General features: G+C 38.6%; 2 protein-coding genes across 2 annotated transcripts in view; both read right to left on the reverse strand.

Annotated features, from left to right (window-relative positions):
- Positions 1–1,628: 1,628 nt before the first annotated feature.
- LOC149069175 (uncharacterized) overlaps positions 1,629–25,971 on the reverse strand; it is a 29,908-nt gene continuing 5,565 nt past the window's right edge. Inside the window, exons 2-8 of the mRNA XM_089251336.1 lie at positions 24,278–24,341; positions 21,708–21,741; positions 19,677–19,898; positions 11,290–11,448; positions 9,907–10,074; positions 7,414–7,812; positions 1,629–2,427 (exon numbers count right to left, since the gene is read on the reverse strand). Coding sequence (XP_089107462.1) covers positions 2,353–2,427; positions 7,414–7,812; positions 9,907–10,074; positions 11,290–11,448; positions 19,677–19,898; positions 21,708–21,741; positions 24,278–24,341 — 1,121 coding nt within the window. The 3' untranslated portion in view covers positions 1,629–2,352. The remainder of the gene's footprint in view (positions 2,428–7,413; positions 7,813–9,906; positions 10,075–11,289; positions 11,449–19,676; positions 19,899–21,707; positions 21,742–24,277; positions 24,342–25,971) is intronic.
- On the reverse strand, positions 15,779–17,127 carry LOC149069176 (uncharacterized). The gene has a single exon (XM_089251337.1). It carries the CDS (start codon positions 17,005–17,007, stop codon positions 15,844–15,846), a length of 1,164 nt encoding a protein of 387 aa, XP_089107463.1. The 5' UTR covers positions 17,008–17,127; the 3' UTR covers positions 15,779–15,843.

Here is a 25,971-nt window from a genome sequence, read left to right on the forward strand (position 1 = left end):
TACATATGTAAACCGGGCTTTTATGCGAAAGTTGAGACGACTAAAACTACTGGAATTTCCCTTAAGATACGGGTCATATCAGCACCTCCAAGAGATAGGCCTCCGCACTCTGCTTGTGACGTTAGTAAGTAGTCCATTTTCCCTCGGAATATTCAGGGAAAAAACATTCCCTGCTCGTGCCAGTATCATCGTTGTGAGGAAAAGAAATGATCGGGCTCAGAATTGGCGATTTATATGACCCACATTCAATCACTATGCGGTATTTGTGAGTCAATCAGGAAGATTCTACGCCAAAATAAGAAACGAAATAGGATGTGTTTCAAAATGTGGCAAACTTGCTAGGTAGTCTGAATGACGTTTATGGCAAACACTGCAGAGGCCTATCTCTAGGTGGTGCTGGTCATATGGTTACCCTATTCATAGAAATTTCTGGCCCACGAGCGGAATTACCGCATATCTAGCGCGTGGAAAGCATAGGCGGGGATAGACCTGAAAGTCTGGGGCATGATGAAGTCACTTCATATATATGCAAATAAATCAGTCGGCTTTACCTTTGACGCCCTATATCTCCGCTCCACGGTGGAAATGTTGCGTACCCGTGTTCTAATCCACTAACCTCAGCGTGCTCCATCATCATCAGGAAGATACGGTGAAGTCGACTGATCCGATGTATATATGCATATATGAATTGATATCATCGTGCCCCCCCCCCCCCCCCGACTTCTAAGTCTATCTCCCCGTATGCTCAGGATGATCTCGATTCTTTTTTCAAAGGAATTTATTGAAATGGATTCTTAAAATGACCTATAGGTGGCGTACGCATACTTTTTATTATTTCTCGCTTTTCTTAACAGATTGCTTGTACTATATAGGATGACTGCACATTGTTGAGTGGTGGCACAGTGCCTTCCCCGATCACTCTTTTGTTGGTGATAGTGGGTTCAAACTCAGATTCTATGTTTGCATTTCACCCTTGTCTCGATTTTATCATACAATGAAACCTGTAAGAAACGGAACGTCAAAAGACTGCAATAATAATCCATTTCATAAAGGTGTACACACACACAAAAGCATTAATCTATGAAGGGGGGGGGGGCTGTTTTTGATTCCATCGGAGACAGGTTTCCGTCTCGGGTTTCACTGCACAGTGGTACCTCGGATTCCAAAACGAATTTATCTTCGTTAGCCGAGGTATCGCTGTATTTTCAACGCATGTGTAAGTTTATGTACCCTCTATCTTTCACGCAAATGAAAAAAAAAAGGAAATTTTTTTACTCAGCCATTTAAAGAGCAGCATTTTTGCGACTATTCCCGCAGCCTAGGGGTTAAAAGGGTAATAAAAAAAAAAACACCATCAAAACTCTTTTGAACAAAACTCAGATGAAAGAAAATGAAGAGATGTTTCCATGCGAATGAAAAAAACAAACTCCTGGCACATCTCTCCTCCTCATACTGGATGGGTTATTAACACCGCTAGAAAATTCTAAAAATAACACAGTTCACATAATATATAACGCACTAAAAATAATAAAGTTCTTCAACCTTTTCCAGTGTGGAGAGAAGGCATTAATATAATTTATTTTATTTTTTCCACACACAGAAAAAAAGAAAGAAATGAATTTCTCTAGTTTTACTGAATGAAAGTTTTATTCCAAATGCATCTTTACAAACTCTGTTTTTTTTTTTTTTCTTCAGTATACAAAGTTGCCGTCTGACAAAATAAGCTTGAGAGAAAAACACTATGTAATGTAATTACAATGCATCTTATTTCTTTTTTTTATCTTATGTGTGTAATGATGTTTCAGAAATAAATTAGTCTGAAAAATAATTGAAACCACAAACAAAAAAAAAAGTCAATTACAAAAAAAAAGTGGAGGGAGGAAAAAAAAAAACATCCTTTCGGTTTTTTTTTTTTTTTTAAATGAGTCTTTATAATGGATACTTATCGATCGGTTGGAACGTGGAAGAGACATCCACATCCAAATATGTATATGCTTTTTTTTTAAAGAGCTAGTTGTCTGCGAAAAACAGATCTTACTCCTTTCCCGACTGACTGCGTTTTTTTTTTTATATAGAAGCAATCAAAAAACAAACCTGTTGTTTTACCTGGTTGTTAAAGCTTATGCACTTGGCTTTGAAAAAACACGCGTGGATCACAGGCGTCACTCAAAAAAAAAAATGTTATTATTTATCCTTCTCTTATTTTTTAAATGATTTTATTTTTAATATACTTTTTTTCACCATTTTTTTTTCTTTTTTTTTTAAACTGATGAGACAAGCAGGTTGTCTATGCTGAACACTAGTTGTAAAGAACAGAAGTCGCAGACACTGCAGTCTTCCGCAATCCCTCTATCAGGCAGATACGGTTGCTTCGTTTGGGGCTTGATCTACTGGAGGAGACGAGCTCCTTTCACATTTTATAGCTGTCTGCAAGACACAGATTTTGAATAATGTTAATTTTCAAATAAAGTAATACATTGATGGTGCTATAATGGAAAGATTTCAAGCCATTTGTTTGATGTAGAAATCACTTATTCACAAATTGCTCAAGATCTTCCCACCATAACAAAATAGTTGTCATACTGTATTTTCAAGCACATAAATCCACAGTTTATACAGTTAATGTCGCTTATTAAAATCATAAATATTGTTCAATTATATTGTTGAATATTAAATCATTCCGGAACTGTTACCACTTACAAAGAACGGAACAGGCCAATATCACAGGGGGGGAAAAATCTGTTTATAGTTGTCAAAACTATTGGTAATATAAATTCCCCCTCCCTGCATTTTGAAGCTAAGATTTAACAAATTATTTTTCACCCTTACGTTATCATTATCGGGCTGCAAGACTATGCAGGAGGTCAGAAGGTGTCCTCTCTCCCATGTTATTGATAAACACTTCTATACCTTAAAGTGGTAATCGGGCTATAGTATTCAGTTACTGTTATTAGAAATCCAGAGTCCCCATTTGATCACATTAAGTGCCATGGACTGTGTGTCAAAAAGAGCACATTAGACTTTCTCAGCACAGATTATGTCACTGTGTCTTATCTGCAAATATATTTTTTTCAGAGAGGTCGAAATATAAATATATATTTTTAAAGATTTATAGATAGCATACATACAGGGTGGATACAATCGACCGTGCAAAAATTAGACCACATGATCCTGAGTCAAAAACGAATATGGGAATGTAGTTTACATTTTAGGATCAGATGAATATTTTGAGAGTTTTGAAGTTTTGTGACATGTTGCCAGTCAGTAATGCACCAAACACCCAATGAAAGTAAATTTGTTACTGAAAACGAACTGAAATATTTAATAACGTTATAAAACAAATTAGGTCTTCTTTCACAATTGGTGCTTTTTCTTTTTTTATAGAGTGATGTTATAATCTTGCTACCTTTCACGCACCATATCAGCAAATTTATCAACTTTGCAAACCATTAGCCAAATGAGATCTATTCGAAAATTTTTTAAACCAAAATCAACACTTTCATTGCCATAATGTGGAAATTTTCCTCTTCTTCTGACTATCAAGTCGAATCACTTCTATTTTTCTTGAAAAGTGTAGGGGGAGGAGGAAAGAAACTGATTTGGACATCTTAAGCTGTCTCAATATCTCTGAGAGTAAGTGTCATTATCACCCTAAAAAATGCCAAGTTATATGTTGGGTGTACGGTGAGGTAATTTGACCGGATTCCAAAATCATATAATTTGTTTCTAAGAGCATTATAACTCAAGAATTCTGTGCTCAAATGGCAAAATGTAATGTCACTTTTTCAAAATTTCACAAGGACAAATTTGTAAACAATATTTTGCAAAAATATGACAGTGCCTTTTTGACTTATTGCAATTTGCCGCTGTTAGTTCCTCATATACCGAAAGAGATGAATGAAATCTTGTCACCTCCCAAAATTTTGACGCACGAGACTCCAGAATACGAACAACCCAATTTTTTGGGAAAGTGACATTTTGTTATCTGACCACAGAATTATTAGCCGATAGTGTTTGACAAGGAATTATGTGGTGTAGTTTTTGGGAAGTTGATTGTATCCACCCTGTGTAAGAGTACAGAAATCTACATATCTTTTCCAAAATCATAATGTGGATTAAATGATTTTATCTGTGTCTACACAATTAAATCGCAGTGATTTAATTGTGTAGTCTGCAGCTGTGTATAATCATTACACCATCAAATCAATCTCGAAAAGTCGAATGCGCAGCAACCTACAGAAACCTTTGAGTTATCAGTAGTTTTGACTTATGTTTCCATAGACGATACCCATATAAATAAAATAAAGTGTATATAAGATTATTTTCCTGTCAAAAAATGTAGCGATTTTTGATTGTCCTTCTCTCCTGAGAAAGTCATCAACTTTTTACAAGACAAATGAATCTGCTATATGAATCTGCTGTGAATTCTGTTGTTAAATGCTGAATTCTATTGTTAAACACTTATTCTATTGCTAAATACATTACTAAATGCTATTTTTTAAATTTCTCTCATTCCTGAAAACTTTTGAGTTAAGATAAAATTTTAATACTAGAATACAGAAAAAGTTCTGGGGTGGAAAGAAAACTATGACTTAAACAGATATTCGAGTTATCAGAGTTGAACTTATCGCAAATTGACTGTACACACTACACAATGTGAAATTTTTTCTCAAAGTAACAAAATTTGCATGACTGGATTATATGCCACCGCAGATTATAAGCAGGAAATAACGATACTCAAAATTTATACAGTACTTAAAATATATTTAGATACTAAATACCACCAATCATAAGGATGTAAGTCAATTTAAATAACAGGACTTGCATTTACATATTTATTATGATACGTTTAATTGATCTTTCTCATGCTCAGTACACACATACCGAAATAAAATGAAATAATTTAACCCTACATTGCTGGAATATAATTCATTTCCCCCCTCTCCATTAGAAGCACATCCAATCTTTTTTTTAAGAAAGATTTCTTCCAATTTTGAGCATGTACCTACTTTTTTTTGGGAATAACAAGAAAGTGCCCAACGAAGTGTCTCTGGTCCTGTATTTTTTCCAGGAATGACATTGATTTTCCCAAAAAAGTGTCTTCCTTGTGTATTCTCATGGTCCCAAGCCACACAGGAGGAGGATGGGACAATATGAATTTCAGGAGAAGGGGCAATTTGATTTTTAATGAAAGCAATCAGGATTTAAGATGGAAAATAGGTCCAACAATGACTTGGCCATTGGGCTTCACATAATTTTTTATTTGGCCGCAATTTTTAAAAGGTCGTTAGTTGATACAGTCCGTCTCAAAAGTTTAGACACTGATAAATTTTTAACTGCACCATCGATACCGTTTCAAATTTTGTTATTTTTGCTTGTGATCAGAATGCAAAAAAACCTACCTTAAACTTCTGTCATTGTCAAGGAAAATAAGTTTTGGGTTTTTAAAACTCAAAATTTTGAAAAAATAGTCTCTAAAGTTGAGAAAAACTGATTATATTCAAATTTTGAAGATTGAGTCTATATGGTGTATCAGAGATGTGGTAGTATAAAAGTGGAAAGCTATTGGATTGCTTTTCACTAAAAAAAAAATACTGAAGTTGTCTCATATTTTGTACAATGAAATCCTTTGAGTGCTTCATTTGAAAGCAAAATTAATGGCTGTAAAAGGCATTGCCATTACTTTAAGCAGGTCGAAATGAAGTGCCTGATGTGTATTGACCCAACGTGAGTCCGATAAGCCAAAACCTGGATGTGGTAGGCAACGCAGTACAAGTTTATGAGAAAACATATCTGTTGGAAAATCGGCTTGCAAAAAAATTACTTTGCATGAAATTATAAAAGATCCGGGAGTGAAAATTTCAACAGATACAGTTGATAAATAGGTCAGAGAAGCTTGTATTTGATTTGTAAAAGAATGGTCAGGAAATCGCTTCTCAAGGAAGCATCAAAGAGAGGTGGAGAAGAAAAAAACTGAAATGGGGACAAAATCATGTGTTTTATGGAGACAAATAACTTGGTATCATATTTAGTAGTCCAAAAAAAAATCCAGAATACACATTAGATGAATGTTTTCAGAAGATTGTGAGGTGGATCTTCGATAATGGTATGGGCAGCCTTTGCTTCCTTAACCTGGTCGTCAAAACTCAGATGCTTAAAGGAGATCTTTGAGAACAATTTGCTACTGAATGGAGAAGATTTAGGAGGACCAAACTCGATGTTTCAGCATTATAATGTGTCTGTTCAAAGACCCACTGCCACAAAAAAGCTCTTTAATCACGAAAATGTATTGGCTTTAACGCATCATGTATGATTTTATAGCATCAGAATGTTGATCCTATGAAATAGAGTCTATTTTTTTTTTTTTAAAGTTTTTGTAAACCAAATAACCAAAATACAGCCAAAATAATGTATTTTGTTATGAGAGCATGCTATTATTTATGTCTTCCCGCTTGAGTCACACAGCTTCTTTGGGATTGGTCAGTTGAGCAAGATTTTTCCACTAGCTGAAGTTGTTTCCTAGGGTTCTGGATAGTGCATGGATGTCAATTTCATCATCTTTAACACGGGAAAACAAGTACTGTTGATCTTCATTCTCTTTCTTCCTTTCAATTGAAGGAGTTCTTGCTTGTGCTTTTGAATCTATATTGCTTCTCTGAAAATGTGTGGAAAGTATTTTATGTCGCTGGATAACACTTCGATGTTCGCAAAGGGAATTTCATGATCATTGGCCAGGGCATGCTCAGCTACGACTGACTTGGCAACCTGCCCCAATCTACAATTTCATTTGTGCTCGACCACACAATCTGGTCGATATCAATCTTTCTGTATTATATAGTTTGCCTATATACACTTCTCCACAACTCCATGGGATACAATACACACACCTTAGCTGTTTCAATAGAAAGGAAGAGAAGATGAAGAGCGATCAACAGTGCTTGGTTTCCTGCCACCCAAGATGATGAAATTGACACCCATGCACTATCCGAACCCTAAAAAAACTTCAGCCAAATGGGAAAAATCTTACTTGATTGATCAATCCCAATGAAGTGGCACAACTCAAGCAGGGAGACCTAAATATTGGCCCTTTTCCCACTGTTATAACTGAAATGTCAAAAGGTAAAAACTTTGTCACGTCGGCCTAAAAACCTGAAAATTATGAATTTTACATTACATAATGGTCACAAAAGTATTGTTTTATTATTAATAATAATAATTAAAAATATCATGCAAATTCAAGATTCAAACTCCAAAGCAAAACATTTTATAGTGCCATGGAGCTCACATTTGTGTCTTCCACTGCAAGTGTAATATTTTACACTTGTACTGTCATTGTACAAGTGTAATATTTTACACTTGTACAATGACTAATGTACTCAATGACGGGGAAATAATTTTTTTTGAAACACTTACCTGGTCTGTTGAAGGCTTCTCATTAGGATACTCATCAGCAGCTTTTGGTGAACTTGGATTCGGTTCACCCCCGGCAGCAGATTGCTGTGAAATAGAAGGCAAGTTATCATTTGTGACCGGGCAGGCCGCAGCTTCTGCAGCAACCTCACCATTCTGGGGCTGACCATCATGCGCGTCAGACCAAGCAGCGTCTCCTGCATCTAATGCTCCCCTTTCATTCATATCGTCTCCGCCACCAGCACGTCCAGGTGACGATGCTTTCTCTGATGAGCGAGCTCTTGGACGGGGTACACCACGCCTCGGTCTCGGGCGACTGTTATTCGCCCGAGGTCGAAATGGGGGTCTCGGTCTCCTTCCACGACCTCTTGGAGGCCTTTCATCCATACCATTCTCTTCATTCTAAAAAAATTCACAGACAGAACTCTCAATTAAAATTACAAATAGTTGCCTTCAGTTCAGTCTCGATACAAAACTTTCAACATGCAACAAAAGCACTTGCAAGTATTTACACACTTATTACTTTTTTTAATGAAAAGTAAGATTAAGATCTCAGAATTAAGTCAAGGTGTTCACTTAATAAAGTGTTTCCTAATTATAATTATATTATGAGTGGGATGATATTAACCAGTCATCTGGCCATTCAGGTTGCAGTCCCGTCCCAGGTTTTAACTAGGGGAAGAATATAGATAAAATATTTTTCCCAACAAGGTTGAGGCAACCAAGAGATGGCACCTCCATTTCCAACCCAATTCATTGACGGCAGTAAATTGCAGTATAGTGATATGGCCGGAGTTGGTTGTGATGAAGTAGTAGTTATCTGGCCATGATGTGTTATTCTGTCATAGTAGCATAGAGAGAAATTAATTGGCCAGATGATGTATAACATTTACCACACTTAGCCAAGTCCAGAACAAATTAAAAAAAAAAATTATCAAATCATGACAAATCGAAAGAAATATTTAGGTACTTTTGCTCAAGAAAAACAGTCCTAAACCATTTTCTGGGATTTTATAACTCTTACCCTTGCTAAAAGGTGCACTCAACCACTGTTAAATAAAACCAGGTCTAACTAGCATGATCCATATCAGTTTTGACTATTTTAAATGGCCGAAACTGATACATCAATTTTTTTATCATTAATTCTTAGAAAGTAATTACATGGGGAGGCTGCCTTAATTGATTTCCGCACAGTGTTCTCATTTGAGGGCAGCGAGGATTTGACTTTCGTATAATATTTCAGCCTTGCAGATAGATGTTTCATATTTTAGCACATGTAGATGACAATCCTACTCTGCGATTGGCATTGAAAAAAATTTGAGAAGCCATTTTGGTTTAGAAATGAACTCTTGAGAAGTTCACGCATTTTACTATCTCAGTGGGCACTTTCGCTTTCCCATCTTATATTATTAGCATTATATAATTATTTTCATGCGGGTGATTCTTTTGTGATAGTTATTCATTAAACTGTAATTGAAATAATCAAATACAATTCAATTTCGTTTCACTTCAGCTTTCGTCATCCAGTGTCATCCTTTCTGTTGATGTACTACAATGTTCACAAAGTTCAGAGACTTATTTTATTATGGAACAATGACTTAGTATAGACAGAACCTGTTTATTTGGTGTTGTCTTCCAAGTAACTACCCTGTGCAATTAAGCATTTTTACCATTGTTCATACAAAAATGTAAATGCGGATATCAAGTTTTTTTTTGTCACACCTTCCAGTGCCTTTGTTGCTGCTTGCTGCACTTCTTTGGAAGCTGAGAATCATTGCTCCTCAAGCAAATTCTTCATTGAGGAAAAAGGCACATGGGGCAAGATCAGGGAAATAAGCTTGTGTAGCAAAATTGGAATATGATGTTTTCACAGGTGACCTGACACCAGGATGAACCTATGAACCAGCGCATTGTGATGGAGTACCCACAACTTTGCCTTCCAAAATTGTGGTAGCTTAAATCCTGCCTAATCTAAGGACTCACAGGTACCTCTTGGTGTCAGATTACCTGTCAAAACATCACATTCCAATACTTCCATGACCAGCTTATTCTCCCGATCTTACACCATGTGACATTTTCCTTTATTTTCAGATAAAAAATTTGCTTAAGGGGGGCAATGATTCCCAGGTTCCGAAGAAGAGCAGCTACAGAGGTACTGGAGAATGTGGCAAAAAAAAAATCTTGTAATCTACACTTACATCTTTGTATGAACAATGACAAAAATACATGATTGCACGTTTGACTGGCCAAAATTACAACCACACAGATTTTACCAGTATCGTTTACTGTATATACACATGAGGGGATTTCACAAGAATTACAGTTCGAAGTTGACTGACAGCTTTTACTCCCATCACATACCTTTTTTATTCAATGGTATTCTTTTCTGATCACATTTCCTTCCCGCGACCCGCAATCATTAAAATCTATGACAAGAATTGTTTCACAATTTCAAATGTTCCTATTTTTTTTTTAAAAAAGCCCACAATGTCTTACCTTCCCTCCATCATTATCTGCTCCACTCTGACTTCCTTCAGTGTCACTCCTTGGGCGACCTGGCCTGCGTCTGAAGTATCTGCGGAAATATCTTGGTCTTTGACCTCTTCTATTTCCACCGCCTCCACGAGGCATACCATTCTTGCCATCTCCATCCGGACCCTCCATCTGCAAGCATTTTTTTCAGTCATTGTTCGTTGGAACATATATATATATATATATATATTATACATCTCAATGGTCCCAACTTTCCATGCCCCCCCCCCCCCCACCTGGTAAATGTGTAGGCTACTACTACTAAACCCCACATAGACCTTGTCCACATTCTTTAGCAGAACTTCAAATGAATTGATACGTGTTGTGAACCTAATATGAAGTTTGTTTCTGTGTATTGTTTGTTATAGTGCTGCCATACTCCCTACTACCCTTGTTTTGAAAAAGTGACAATGTAAGAACAATAGCTTAATAATTCACTATACAGGGAATACATACATAATACAAATATTGAAAGGCGGGGGGGGGGGGGGGAGAGAGAATGATAATGCTCATGACATTTCTTAATATCTAGTGTCGTTACTATGAGGTCACAGTCAATATGCTGGACTCACTTTGCAAGGATCCAGGTTCTATCCCTGTTTCAGCACAGTGGTGGTTGGCTAAAGTAAGTTTTCCAACTTTGAGGCATGAATTTCAGCTGGTCTCTCATATGGAAAGTTTCTCCGCAGAGAGCAGGCAGACCTTAAACAAGGTACTTATGTAACAAAAATTCAGGCATCTGCCAGTTCCGTTTCAGAACAATTTCTTTCCCTTCTCTTCAACATCATGAAGCTTTATAGTAAGCCTAACGGAAGTTGCCTTTTCTTTCCCTCCTTTTTGTCTACACTCCTGTTAATGATTCTTTTCCCACACACATAATGTACCTTTCCATATATGTGTAAGAGCAAAAGAGAACACATAGGGTGAAGAAGAAAAGAGGACTAAAAAAACTTATCTACCTTTTATCTATCATACTTTTTTTTGTTCCCCCCTTCTTTTAACAATGTGCCGTGCCATTAGGTTAACACATGGATACCAGATTTATCACTGATTCATCAAATAGAGATAAAATTTCTTGCCTAAAGCTTGTCGTGAAGTGGTTAAAATCTAATATGTCATTGCATGGTCTTTACCTATACAAATGTCCATGCCCTTTTCTTTTTTTGGTTTTAATTTTTGGCTATGTAAGGTTTTACTTTTATTTGTGAAGGGAAGGACTTCTACAAAACACACAAAAGATCGTTTGTTCAATAAAATTCATAACTTTTCATTAATACAGAAATAATAAAAGGGGGGGGGGAACAAGTTAATGTAACTCAATGAAATCCTTGTAAACAATGTTTTTACATCATTGCTATCCATATCCATATTTCTAGGAACGCCTCTTGCTGGTCCAGGGAAGAATCTTCTGTAAAAAGGGCGTCTCATAGGTCTGCGTTGAGGCCTCTGCCGTTGATCGTCATCAATGTCTTGACTTTGACTGTCCTCGCCTCCACTGGTTTGTTGCTGAAATAAATATTTGAAGTTTTACAAATACAAGATTTTCTGGCTGGAAGATTATCAAAGCAACAAGCGAATAAACAACCAATACATGTTTACTATTTAGTTGGAAAACTTGATTCCATTAGAGTCAAGTTTCTTCTAATTGACCCAATGTGGGGCAATTCTTATTATTTTTTTATTTTATTTATTATTATTTTTTTAAATAACGTGATTCTCACGTATTCCCAAGGGATCAGCATGATCCGTCCAGGGAATTTGTCAGTGTTAGTAAACATCCATGCCCGAACCGGGATTCGAACCCAGACCTGCACAGTGAGAAGCTAGTTCCCTAACCACTCGACTGCCAGGCGGCAACTTGGCGGTACCAAGTTTCTTGGTACTTTGCAGTAGTTCTTTGTTAAGACTATTCTGAAGAGCAGCAGAGCGTTTGAGAACCACTGACTTAGACCCGAATTCCAAGAAAATTGCTAATAGGAATGAAAAAAGTTGTTTTGGTTTGCCCTTGGATAGCTATTTACATGCAAAAAAAAAATTAAAAAAATTAACATCCAGGTTGAAGATATTGTCACGTTTATTACAAACGGATCAAACACGGTGAATTATTTTATTAGGCTAAGCACAATACAGGGACGAAAGGAATAGCGTGACCGAACACAACGAATACGCAGATCAAACTGCCCAAAAAACAAAATAATCAAAAAGAATTAACTTAAGTCGCCATAGCAACCAATAGTTCAAAGAAATGAGATGGAGAAGACAGTCCTTTGTAAAGGCTTGTAGCCCTCATACGTTGCATTGCTCCCTCTTCACAGAAACAGCGTCCCGCTGTTTGTACGACGGCTCATGAGACTTGTTGTCAGCCTTGTTCCTCTCCTTGTTCCTCCTTAGTATTGTCGTCGTTGGAACAGGAACTGTCCTGAGCGTCCGGGTCATTGTACGGTTTCATACGGAGCACATGAACAACATCTCTTGATTTCCGCCGTCGTGAAGCAGGATCAAAATCTTCTACCGCATAATTCACATCTGATAATTTTCTCAAAACTTTATACGGGCCAAAGTACCTCTTCATCAATTTTTCCGACAGCCCGACTTTTCTTACAGGTGTGAAAATCCACACTAGATCTCCAGGCTTGTAGTCTACCATTCGGTGTTGAGAATCATAACGTTGGCTGTCATATTGTTGAGCCTGTAAAGTTCGCAGCCGTGCTATCTGCCTTGACTCTTCTGCTTGTGCAATTAATTGGCCAAGATGATCAGATTCCGGTTCACCCGAACTGTATGGGAACATAGTGTCTAGGGTAGTTTCAGCTTCGCGTCCATGTAATAAATAAAAAGGTGTAAATCCAGTAGTTTCTTGTCGAGCAGTGTTATAGGCAAACGTGACGAATGGTAGGATTTCATCCCAGTTTTTCTGCTCGACATCCACATACATGGACAACATATCTGCTAGCGTTTTGTTAAAACGTTCAGTGAGGCCATTCGTCTGAGGATGATACGCCGTGGTCAATCTGTGGGTCACATTACAAAGCCTGTTGAGTTCAGCAACGAGTCTTGACTGAAAAACCTGTCCCCGATCGGTTATAAGAGTTCTCGGAGCTCCATGTTTTAGCATAATTTCTTCGACAAAAAACTTGGCTACCTCTGGTGCATCTGCTGAAGGCAGTGCTTTTGTTATAGCATACCGGGTAAAATAGTCAGTACTCACAATGATCCATTTATTTCCTGCTCGAGACTTTGGAAACCGTCCAAGCAGATCCATACCAATACGACAGAAGGGTGCTTCTGCTGGAGGAATGGGAATCAAACGGCCCGGTGGTTTTTGAGCTACGTTTTTCCTTCGCTGACATTCCTTGCAATGCAATACATAGCGACGTACGCTTCGATATAGACCGGGCCAGGAGAATCGCTTTCGTATTCGGTCGTAAGTTTTCGCAAATCCCAAATGGCCTGCTGTTAAGGAATCATGGAAATGTCTGAGGATGTCCAACCGTAGATGTTTCGGAATAACAGGTAGCCACTTTTTTTCCGCCGGATCAAAATTCTTCTTGCACAAAACGCCGTCGATAACCTCAAAGTCGGTCTTAAGAGAGCCGCTTGACCCTTCATAAGCATGGATCTTATTAGCTACATCGGGATCCTTGAGTTGTTCACTTGCTAGGTCGAGGACTGAAGTTATGACACTAATGTCCTCTGGCACGGAGCTTTCGTCAACGGGGTACCTTGAAAGGCTGTCGGCATCATTATGTTTTCTTCCGCTTCTGTATACTATTGAGACCTCGTACTCTTGCAGTCTCAGCGCCCATCGTGCTAACCGTCCGGAAGGATCTCTCAGGCTGGCTAGCCAGCACAAGGCATGATGGTCGGTAACAATCTTGAAAGGCTTTCCGAAAATATAGGGTCGAAATTTTGTAATGGCCCATATGACCGCAAGACATTCTCTCTCCGTGGTGGAGTAGTTTTTCTCGGCTTTTGATAGAGTTCTGGACGCGTATGCTATAACTTTCTCTTTCCCGTTCTGATGTTGGACTAGCACTGCTCCTATTCCGTAACCACTGGCATCGGTATGTAACTCTGTTTCAGCCTTCTCATTAAATAGCCCTAATACTGGGTCGGAAGTTAGGGCTTTCTTTAGAACTTTAAAAGCTTCTTCTTCATCTTTTTCCCAACGAAATTTTACGTCATTTTTCAATAAATTTTGCAATGGAGCAGCTTTCAGACAGAAATCCTTTATAAACCTTCGGTAGTAAGAGCTGAGCCCTAAGAAACTCCTCACATCTCGGATGTTTTGTGGAACAGGAAAATTTGTAATGGCTCTTACTTTATCTGGATCTGGTCTAATTCCCTCGGCATTCACAACGTGGCCAAGAATTTTAATTTCCGGTGCTGCAAACAAACATTTCTTTGGGTTCAAGTGAAGACCTGCGTCTTGAATGCATTGAAAAACAGCTGTTAAACGGTTAAGATGTTCATCGAATGTCTCGGAAAAGACGACGATGTCGTCGAGGTAGCATAAGCACATATTCCACTTAAGGTGACGAAGGAGGTTGTCCATCATGCGCTCAAAAGTTGCTGGAGCATTACAAAGTCCAAATGGCATCACCTTAAATTCGTATAGTCCTTTTGGTGTTACGAAAGCAGTCTTTTCACGGTCAGCTTCATCAACCTCAATCTGCCAATAGCCACTGTATAAATCCATGGTGGAGAAATACTTTGCGCCCTTTAGAGAATCCAAAGTATCGTCTATACGAGGTAGTGGGTAGACGTCTCTTTTGGTAATTCTGTTTAATCTGCGGTAATCGACACAAAATCGCCAAGTGCCATCTTTTTTCTTGACAAGAACTACAGGAGAGGACCAGGGGCTTTCAGATGGCTGAACGACTTCTTTTTTCAGCATCTTTTCAACTTCCTCTTGAATTATTCGACGTTCGGCAGGTGATACCCTATAAGGTCTTTGGTTGATGGGAGAATGGTCTCCAGTGTTGATTTTGTGCTTCGCGTTGAGTTTGTAACTCCCCACCTTACCTCCATCACCAAAAGCTTCCGGAAACTGTTCTAGCAATAGAAGCAATTTCTTTTGATGTTCACTATCAAGATCCGTTGACAACATTTGCGAATAATCGACTGGACTCTCATTACTCTTGCTAACATTCTCGTACGACAGCACTTCCGATAAAGCATTCACATAGTTACAGTCAAGTTGTTCGGCGTGGCCAACGCACATGTTCTTCAAGATACGTCGAGGTTGGGCTAGCCCATTAGCGACCCACAGTTCCCCTTTGTTATTAGCGAGGCTCATGATGGTTGATGGGATGGCAACTTCTTGGTTCATCAATAAAAACCTATTATTTTCTACGATAACGTCAATGTCATTATCCAACATAGGAGCAGATACTTGTATCTTAGTTACTGAGCGTGCTGGTATGGTATAATCCTCTACAGCGTACAACCCCCCTTTCTGCGTTGACCGATGATCATGTAAGATCTCTTCAAACGTAAATTCTAACTTGCCACAGTCTATGATTGCTTGAGACGCTTCTAGAAAATCCCAACCGAGGATGACATCATGGCTACATTTCGGCATAATTGTGAATTCCACTGGTTGACTGTGACCATTGACGGTGAGACGAAGAGTACAGGTTCCAAGAGGTTTTACATAACTGCCATTAGCGACTTTTAAGATAACATCTTGTGAGGAACATTTTTCACTATTTACAAACATAATTTTGCGTAAATGACGTCGAAAATCTTCTGAGATCACAGAGAAAGAAGCTCCAGAGTCTACTAGTGCACGTATGGGATGGTCGTCGAGGATAACATCAACATGATTTCCGAGCATCTTAGCGACATTGGGAGGATTTTGAAAAATAGCGGCCTCACCTCCAACAAAGGTCGCGCGGCTTAGTTTTCCTCATTTCGTCGATTCGGCGACTGACTAGAACGTCTATACGGCGACGGGGATCTGTAGCGGCGTGTCGGCGATCGTCCACGAAACGGGCTGGATGGAGGGGTCCTGGTGGCTGGTATGCTGGTCTCGTCGGTTATGCAGCTGTTACTGGGGTATGACGAAGCATGACGGCCTTGGCTGTTGCGGTAGGTGTCAAAGATGGCCCTTCGCTCTCGACAATAGCGTACGACGTGTCCGGGACGTCCACAGTGGAAACAAACGGGACTGTTGTCCTGTGTACGCCACACATCAGTTTTCCTCGGAAGTTGTTCCAATGTTGGTTCCAATCTTGCCGTCCTACGGGTATGCGTCAACTGGCGCTGTCGTCTTGATCCAGGAGAAATCGGCCATTGACGTTCTCCAGACAGAGAAGCGAGCGACTTTCCCACTTCATCCCTTATGACAGCCTCGATCGCTTGCTGTCCTGGTTGGTGCGTCTCTGCCGGTGGCATGGTTAAGCGCTGGATCTCCTCACGCACAATTTGACGGATAAGAGATGGCAAATCCTCTTGTTCCTCGATAGCAGCTATAGGAACAACGTTTGGGAGTCTGGCAAACTTGTTTCGTCCGATCCTTTTCTGCTGCATTTCTTCTATGTAATGGCACCACTTGACGAATTCAGCAGTGGTGGTGACTTCTCTCATCAGCAGCGCCTGGTATACGTCCTCGGCCACTCCTTTCATGAGGTGAGATACCTTGTCCTCTTCTGACATGGCCGGGTCTACTAGATGACAAAGTCCCAATACGTCCTGGATGTATGATGGACTTGGTTCGCCACTCCTTTGCGCTCGACTCTTCAGCCGTTCTTTGGCTCTTCGAACGTACAGCTCGGTGTCACCAAAGGTTTTCTTCAGTTCAGCTTCGAACGTTGACCACGAAGTGAGTGTGTCCTCGTTGTTTTCGAACCACTGCCTCGCAGTACCTTCGAGGGAAAAGTACGCATTGGCCAAGCGATGACTGTCATCCCACCGGTTGAAGTTCGACACTCTCTGATACTCCTTCAGCCACCTCGTCGGATCTTGGTCAGGATCACCTCTGAAAATATTCGGCTTCCGGGTCTCCTCCATAAGAGCTGGAGTGCGTATTGTAGAACGTTCTTCTTCTCCTCTAGTCGTCATGGCTCGAGAACGAATAGTCCTTGTAGATGTCACGTACAGTCCGTATTCAGGAGGAAGATTCTGTAATCGATTACTCTGCCGAGAATCGTCGTTAGAAGCCAGGCTGATCACAACTGTCGTTACCCGGCGCCTCCACCAAAAATGTCACGTTTATTACAAACGGATCAAACACGGTGAATTATTTTATTAGGCTAAGCACAATACAGGGACGAAAGGAATAGCGTGACCGAACACAACGAATACGCAGATCAAACTGCCCAAAAAACAAAATAATCAAAAAGAATTAACTTAAGTCGCCATAGCAACCAATAGTTCAAAGAAATGAGATGGAGAAGACAGTCCTTTGTAAAGGCTTGTAGCCCTCATACGTTGCATTATTAACTGCTCAATGCTTTGCAGTCCATGGTGCAGCCTGTTTTTACCCTTATCAATTTTTTAAAGATCATTTGTGCATGTTATGCACATATAAATTTTAAAAAGTTCTGGGACTTATTTTATTATGGAAGAATGAATACAGATAGAACCTGTGTTTTCGGTGTTTCCTTCGTAGCAACTACCCTGTGTAATTACACATTTCTGCCATTGTTCATACAAAGATGCAAATGCAGGTCGCAGGGTTTTTTTTTGTCACATCCTCCACTGCATTTGTCGCTGCACTTCTTCAAAACCTGAGAATCACTGCTCTTTAACTCTTCAAAGTCAAAAACGGCCCAGATAGGGAGTACAGATATGTTTTGGATATGCAAAGGGTGAGGAAGAAAATGAAGGATCTCGTCTCAGAGGCAGAAACCTAAAAAACAAGTCTAAGTCCCATAGAAAGGCGAGGAGAAAAAGAGTAAAATGGGAAAAGAAAAGAAAAAAAGTAGTCAAAACTTAGAAAAGTCTACTTTGAGGAGAAAGGTCATATGGAGCAAGATCAGGGGAATAAGCTAGTTGTGAAGGTATTGGGAATGTGATGTTTCGATAGGTAATCTGACACCAGGAAGGACCCGTGAGTCAGATCTTTAGAAGGAAAAGTGGTGGGTGTTTCATCACAACAAATCGCCAACTCACAGGTCTCTCCTGGTGTCAGATTTTTTATCTGTGAAAACATAGCATCCTGATACTTTCACAACCAGCTATTCCCCTGATCTGTGACTGCCCGATTCATTTTTGCACTTTGACCTTTTTCTGGGTTAAAGAGTTCACTTAAAGTTCAATGATTCTCAGGTTCTGAAGAAGAGTACTTACTTACAGGATAGATACTTCAAAGGAAACACTAAATATACAGGTTTTATCTGTATTCATTCTTTTGTAATAAAATAGGTCTCTGAGAACTTTTGTGAACATAGTAATACATCAGCAGGAAGTATAACACTGGATGACATATTTAGCAGTATAATTTAAAAAATTCTATTTCTCATGATGATGTAATAGAATTTTTTAACACTTTTGGAACTGCAATATTGTACGATATATTTCCATATGGAAAACAATCCTTCCATCTCAAGCAGGGATTCTTGACCTTTTGTGTTCTACTGACTCCCCTTACAAAACAATATTCATTAGGCCTATAGCAATGTGAAAATTAGTTGATTCAAACAAAGAGAGGCAAACATTGAGACAAACATAGCATGATGTGCAGAGTAGACATATTGCAGCCTTTCTTGACCTCAGCAACTGACCCATCCCAGGTGGCAACAGTAGAGATATTGTTGCACTTTATAAGGAAGGGAAAGTTGTGTCTCTGGTGTAACGGTCAGTGAGCTTGCACAGATTGCAAGAGTACCCAGGTTTAATTCACAGCAGAGACTGGCATCTTTTCTTGCTGAAGTTCACTTGATATAAAATCTAGAATATCGCCCCCCCCCCCGATCTGTTGTGGGCTGGGAAAAACATCTAAGGCAGTGTTTCTCAAAGTGTGCCTTGCTCTGCTCCTAGAGGTATCACCAACTTTTATCAGGGGTGTTGCGATGAGCTGAAAATATTTATGTGTATCTTATTTATGCTTTGAAGTGGTTCTTTTATAAATGTACAATATCTACTATTTTAGGGAGCTGCAGATGAATCCTGAATAGGGCAAGAGAGAAAGATGTGTCAGAAGTTTGAGGATTAATTTTCTCCTCCAAGCTCACAGAACTCTTGAACCCTCTCCAAGGAGCCAAAAGGTCTATGCACCCAGGGCCAGTTCTTGACATTCTTCAAGTGTAATTGAAAAAGCAAAATTTTCTACAATAAATATTTGCCCTTAAAACAAAACCTAAAAAAATTGCTTCCCCCCCCCTTCAGTTGATGCCCTCTGCAGCCACATAGTTTGCAGGATTCAAGGTCTGGCCCTGTGTGGACCCTTGGTCAAGAGCCCACTGATCTAATGGTTATGGAATTGAAGTTTAGATAGGTTGTAGGAAACAATTTGTTGCAGAAAGATTTGTTATTTGTGAACAAGAGGAGTGTGTCCAAAATTAGTGGAACTAGAGAACTTTGTTATATTTTACAATGTACCAGCTATAATAAATACAAGTATCAAGTTTTCACTATATTTGTCCTACCAACCTCTTCTTGAGCATCCATAAAATCCCATACAGTATGTGTAGCCTCTATTCACCTGACTGACATTTCCAGCCCCCCAATGTTATCATATGCCTTTTGAAACAATCCTTTAAATGAAAATAAAATAAAAGTACACATACTCTGGGTGGCGGTCTTGTGAAACGGCGTCTGGGGAACCATCTGCCACGATGGTAACGACTGCGATCGGCTGCATAGGGACTTCCTTTGACAAAAGTGCCATCTGGCCCAGTCACATTTGCTGCTTCGTTCCCCTTCTCACCAACGACGACATCAAACTCTACCGTTTCACCATCCCCAACACTTCGGGAAAACTTCTTTGGATTGTTCTTTGTTATTGCTGTCTGTAAATCAAGAGGCGAACAAGGAGATAGAATTCATCAAATTTGAAGAAGTTTTAAAGAATCATTTTAAAGAAATATTTCATTGATGACTGGAATAAAAATTACAATGGGAATAAATTAATGTTAGATTTAAAAAAAATAAAAAAAATAGAGTTCAAAAAGTTATTTAATTTTTTTTATGTACAGGGTGTTTCAAAACTGACATTACAGATTGAGGCAAAATAAAAAAAACACCTGCACAAGTACTTTTAGTCATAGATTGATTAAACGATTAAAAATGTGAAGTGTTCAGGCATGAACACTAATTATAAAATGAAATCCTTAGGAGTTTCAACAGCAGTACCATACACAATGCCATAGAGATGTCCCCCCCCCCAAAAAAAACAAACAAACAGAATAGTGGCTATACCATGAGACGAGCCTACTGTTGTCTTTATGAAGGTTTTTAACAGCTGGCTGATGCAAAAATGAATTTAGAAAACAAAAAGTTCAACTGCCTCTGTGTGGAATTGAATCTGTTCTCTCACTTGCCAGGTGAGTGCCCCTAGACCACTAGAATACAAAGGCAATGAATCTCAATCTTTCCTTAGAGCTCGTGTGCACCGAACAGGACTATACATGGATGGTCAGACATAACTCAAGATGAAGTTCCTAATTGCTGACACTGCCACCAGATGGCAACTCATTCAAAGGGCCCTGATCAGGGAGACGTAAAAAATTCAACTGCTTTTGCAGGGAAGGGAATCGAATTTGCATCTTCTCACTTGCAGGATGATTTTATTTCTTTCCTAAATTCATCTTTGTATCACACACAGTTGGCTGTTAAAAACCTTCATATAAATAGTGGAGAGTGAAATCATCCTTGGATAAGTTGCCATCTGGTGGCAGTGTCAGCAATTATGAGTTTTGGCCTGAGTCACATCTGACCATCCATGTACTGTCCCATTCAGAGCAAATGAGCTTGAAGAAAAGAGGAGAGATTGAGATTCATTGCCTTTGTAGTCTAGTGTGTTCACCTGGCAAATGAGAGGAAGTGGGCTTGATTCCCTGCAAAAAGGCAGTTGAATTTTTGCTTTCCTAAATTCATCTTTACATCAGCCAGCTGTTAAAACATTTGTATGGATGGTAGAGAGTGGCATCCTATCGTGTCCTCCTCCTCCAAACCAGATCATGGCCCGCCACTCTGTCTCAACAAAAAGATAGCAGGTGGTTGAGGAAGACTTGGGCCATGCTGGAAAGTAAACTTCTGCGCATCGTGAGCCTAACGTGAAATGTTTCTGTGTAATGCTTGTTATAGTGCTGCCATCTGCCATCAATTTTTCTAACTACGAGTGGCGTGTTATGATTAAATATTTGCATCATTGTAGGCCTATTGGTCTCTATGGCGAGACTTTATAATGGAGAGATTGTCTCGCATTCAAGCTTTCATGTTGGGAAGCCTATTGTGTACAATACATTAAAGCAGAAATGTCGTGAGGCAGCAATTCTGAATTTCATGGCAAAAACGGGACTGGCTTTATCCTTCTGTAACCAAAAGAGCCCATAAAAAATTGTGGATGGCACATCCTGCAGCAAATGACCAAAATGCTGTTACATATTTGCTTAAAGCACCCCTCTACTGTCTTTGCTTTTGCGAATTGACCATGAATTCTAAAATGAGAAAACATTTGTTTAGATGTGTTATGCCTCTCCTTAAATGTTATATTATTAGTTTCAAAACGCTTCGTACATGGTGTTTACATCTAATCATGAAATGATCAATATTATTCCCAGAGCATAATAAAAAAGAGGTTAGATCAATGCACTTACTTGATGCACAAAGATATCTTCCTTTGTGTCATGTCTGAAATGAGAAACACATACATTTATAGTAAATTTCAAACCCAAAATGACAGATGTATTTTTTATGCATTTGAAATTATTTCCAATACAGTTGATCCATTAACATCCCCTCCCCCGTTTTTTCCCCTTAATAAGCTATTTTTCTGAATATCTTCTTTATGCATCTCGAAACATGTTCACTCATAGTAAACACAAAAATAGCCAAGAAATTTTTTTTAAATAGCACAGCACATGGCCGCACTAGGGTTGGAACTGGGGGGGGGGGGGGGGGGCAAAGAGGGTTTCATTCATAACGAGCACAACTCTGGTCTATTGCCATGGGCAATTTACTACTGATTTAGTTGTGCCAGAAGAGAGTGTGTGTTAGTTCCTAGCAGTCCGAGCGTGTATCTTGTGTCACATTTGAATTTACAGTGCTACTATCTAGGAGTGAAATGTAATGATTGAATCTTTGTACCGCTGTAGACCTGTTTCCCTTCTGTGGCGAGACTTTATGGCAGACCTGCCAACCTCTGAAGAAAAAAATAATCCTACTCTATCCATGAAAAGCATACAGCCGTTTTCCAGTTCACGAGAAAAAGAGGTGGGCTGGGGAGGGGGAGAGACTTCATACTACAAATTGATTAGGAAGTTATAAAATTACAATCAGAAAAAATAATCACAACATTAGAAAAGAAGGTACAGTTTAATTTAAAAAAAAAAAAAACATTCTCAGGTAGAGAACAGCTCATGCACACAGTAACGAAAAAATAATTTGCTTGTGCTTATCTTGACATTTTTGTGTTACTGTAATGTATTATGGGAAATGAAATACGATTTCACTCACTGAGAGTCCCCCCCCCCCCCCCGATCACATGAAAACATCAAAAAGATTCCTTAGATGGATGCTAAAGGGTTAAAAATCACCTACTATTCATAACTCAAAATCATACATTCTAGTCGCCTGCAAGATCAATATTAATAGAACTATATCAAGTGCAATATTTTTTTTCCGTTGAAAATTTCAAAAAATCCTAAAAATTCCTGACGGCGAACAATACAAAAGGAATTTTATAAATTTCAGAAAAAATTTGAATTTGACGATACTCAAATATTGAGAAAATAATGGTTTATATATTGTAATTGCAAATCTATCAAAAATTCATGAATTATGAACTCAATTTTTTGGGCCAGTTCATTTAGAAAATTCGACATGAATTAAAAAAAAATAAAATGCTATATAATTCATGAAAGCATAAAGGATTAGGATGGCATGCAAATTTTAGGAAAATCTTGATCTATCACACGGATGCTAAAGGATTGAGGCACCTCTCAGTATACTGCAAAATACAGGTGGCTTGAGACATTGTTTTGGCACATAAGTCACATCAGTAAAACTATCACAAAAATTCTAAGCAGTGTTCCAGTTTTCCTCGCCACAGGGCATGGGAGAATTTACAGCTACAGATTCCGCAGATTGATGTAGAGCAACGGACCATCGGTTTTTAACACCGACCAGTTTGCGACATAGGCAGAAAAACGTCAATATAAGAGAGATTCGGTAAGAAATCTTATTTTCAAAAGCAAAAATTGTATAATCGTATAAGTTTTTAAAAATCATACTAAATACGATAAAATCGTAATGGTTGGCAGGTATGTAACAGGGAGATCGGCTTGAAGTTAGGAATCACCAAAGAGGGCAACAGCAGGGATTGACAAATCAAAGAAAATTTTAGGTGCCAGCTAAGTTTCTTAGGAGCCAAGAATAATTTTAATCTCAAGAAAAACAGCCCTAAAATAATGGGGAAGAGGGTGTTCCGACTATATATCCTTTTCCTATGCTAAACGGCACACACTGTCATGAAATCAGAAAATTTTCCATCATTCATAGACTCCAATTTAGCAATCACAAACAGGAAATTTTAGGTGCCAATACAGATTTTATAGTCGCCATGGTGACCTACCACTCGGGATTTGTCCAGCCCTGTGCAACAGCACCAGGCAGCAAATTTTAAGAGAGGGAAACAAGCGTAAAAGTATTGAACTTTACCGAGTAGAGCAGCGGTTTCCAAATACTTTCAGTAATGGACACTCCAAGAAATCTGGGTGTCTGCCATGGGCGTTTCTGTTATAACTATACTGCTTGTAGCCTTTTTTGTCTTGGAAAATCTTTGAATTTATATGCCTCCAGAGAGAGAGCTCATTGTCAAATATTCTTTATTGTAATGTGTGTCAATAAAAAAAATTATTTTTTTAAAATAAGGCACATACGGAAAGAAACAAGCTAAAATGTGCTGATTTGATATTTAAAATGTGTGGGTTCCAAAACCGGGAAAACGAAAGAGTAATCTGCCAAACCCCCCCCCCCCCCCCCTTATGCACAGCAGTAGAAACTATAGCTATTTTTCAGTGAGAATGTTCTCACACAAGGGGGAAATTCTATCCAATACTAGTAAATGTGAAGCTGAAAACCAACACAACTACATTTTCTTAAATGCGAGTATAATAAATGAATGAAAACATACATTATAAACGTAAAACACTAATCTTGATTTTACCTGTTTATAAATCCATATCCATTCTTTACATTAAACCATTTAACTGTTCCTTGTACTCGCGTAGCTAAAAGAAAAGATCATATTACATGAAAAGCTTAAAATCATTTATAGAATAATTATTATATATAATATTATATATATGCCGAAAATATAATATATATATCTACATATATAAAATTGATTTTCTGTGTGTATGTTCTCTATACAAATCCACTATTTTGGATCTATCGTTGCCGAATTTTGCATGCAGGTATAACAAACAGGGGCCCAGATTGAACGATAGACTACTTTAAAAGTTTGTCAGAGCTGGGCCCAAAGTAGGCAAAAAAACTGTCGGGCAATAATGGTTTCGAGCCTCAACAATGACTTTTAGAATGTTTACTTTGGTTACCGTGGTTCCCTAGCAATACGTTTCAGACTTGCATATGCCTTTACACACACAATGGTTTGTTTCTTCTTCAATGCTGCAACAAAGTATTATGAATAATAATTTATGTTTTTATAATGGTTTGTCAGTTTTTCAATACTTCCAGTAATTGAAGAAAACCCAGACAGCGCCAGGTATTATAACCCCCACCCCCCACAGCAGTGTGTTTTGCATTGTTCTGCAACAATTTCTTAGCTGACTGAAAATATTTTCTGCTGTAAAAATTCCCATAATAGTGTTTTTCTACACTTTCATTAAAATTCTTCCAGATTGTTCTGCAACATTACCGAAACGTTGCACATTTCGGCACGTTCTGCTTTGGGGATTATAGCTAGTAATATTATATACCACAATTATTTCGAATGATTTTGTGGGAAAACCTTTGGAAATTGACCATATAAAGATTTTAGTGTGATTTACTATTACCTCTATCATAATTTTTTGTGATTAGAAAGTTGATCCCGCTTATAACCCCCCAAAGCAAAATATGTAGAAATCTTTGACATCGCAGAACAATCTGGAAGAATTTTCAGAAAAATTTAGAAAACACTATTATGGGAATTTGTGCTGCAGAACATTTCCAGACAGCCGAGAGCTTAATGCAGAACAATGCAAAACATTCTGCTTTGGGGCTTATAACGTTCTCCTGTTTAGTTCATGTGTGGCAAAAGTCTATTTTTAAGGTGTCCCCTAAAGCGTTTTCTCATTTTTTTCACAATGGTGTTTTGCAAAAACGCTATAAACAGAATCTTCTGTAGCTTTTACACTTATTTTTGGCGATGTGCATTAATGCACCTGCTCATGTACATAAATTTTTTTCAAGCCTACAATGATGGAGCAGAATTCTCCCCAGAATGGCCCAACCCACATGGGTAAAGGGCTAATATCACGAAAGTTACAGCCTGGGCCTTGTCTGGTCTGACAGTGATGGAAGTTGATGGGTAGGCAGGTTTTTGATAATTGACGGTTTAAACCAGTGATTCCCAATGTGGGCGCTAATGCCCCCTGGGGGGCGATGGAATGTACCGGGGGGGGGGGGAGGGGAAGAAGTTACGGGTATAACATAGGATCCTATGGGTTAGATTGCGTTGGGGGCAATGGAAAAAAAAATTTGTGAAGAAGGAGGCGATAGGACAAAAAATATTGAGAAACTATGGTTTAAACTGTCATGTCAAAAACTGTCAAAAAACCTCAAACATTGACTTTTCAATATAAAAATTCCTGTTGAAAATACATATACTGATTGCATGTAATGTTTAAAGTGACT

The sequence above is a fragment of the Pholcus phalangioides genome, unplaced genomic scaffold (genome assembly GCF_987345545.1).
Source record: "Pholcus phalangioides strain wild (caught in Gottingen) unplaced genomic scaffold, Ppha-v1.0 ptg000024l_1, whole genome shotgun sequence".
In the NCBI taxonomy this organism is placed as follows: domain Eukaryota; kingdom Metazoa; phylum Arthropoda; class Arachnida; order Araneae; family Pholcidae; genus Pholcus; species Pholcus phalangioides.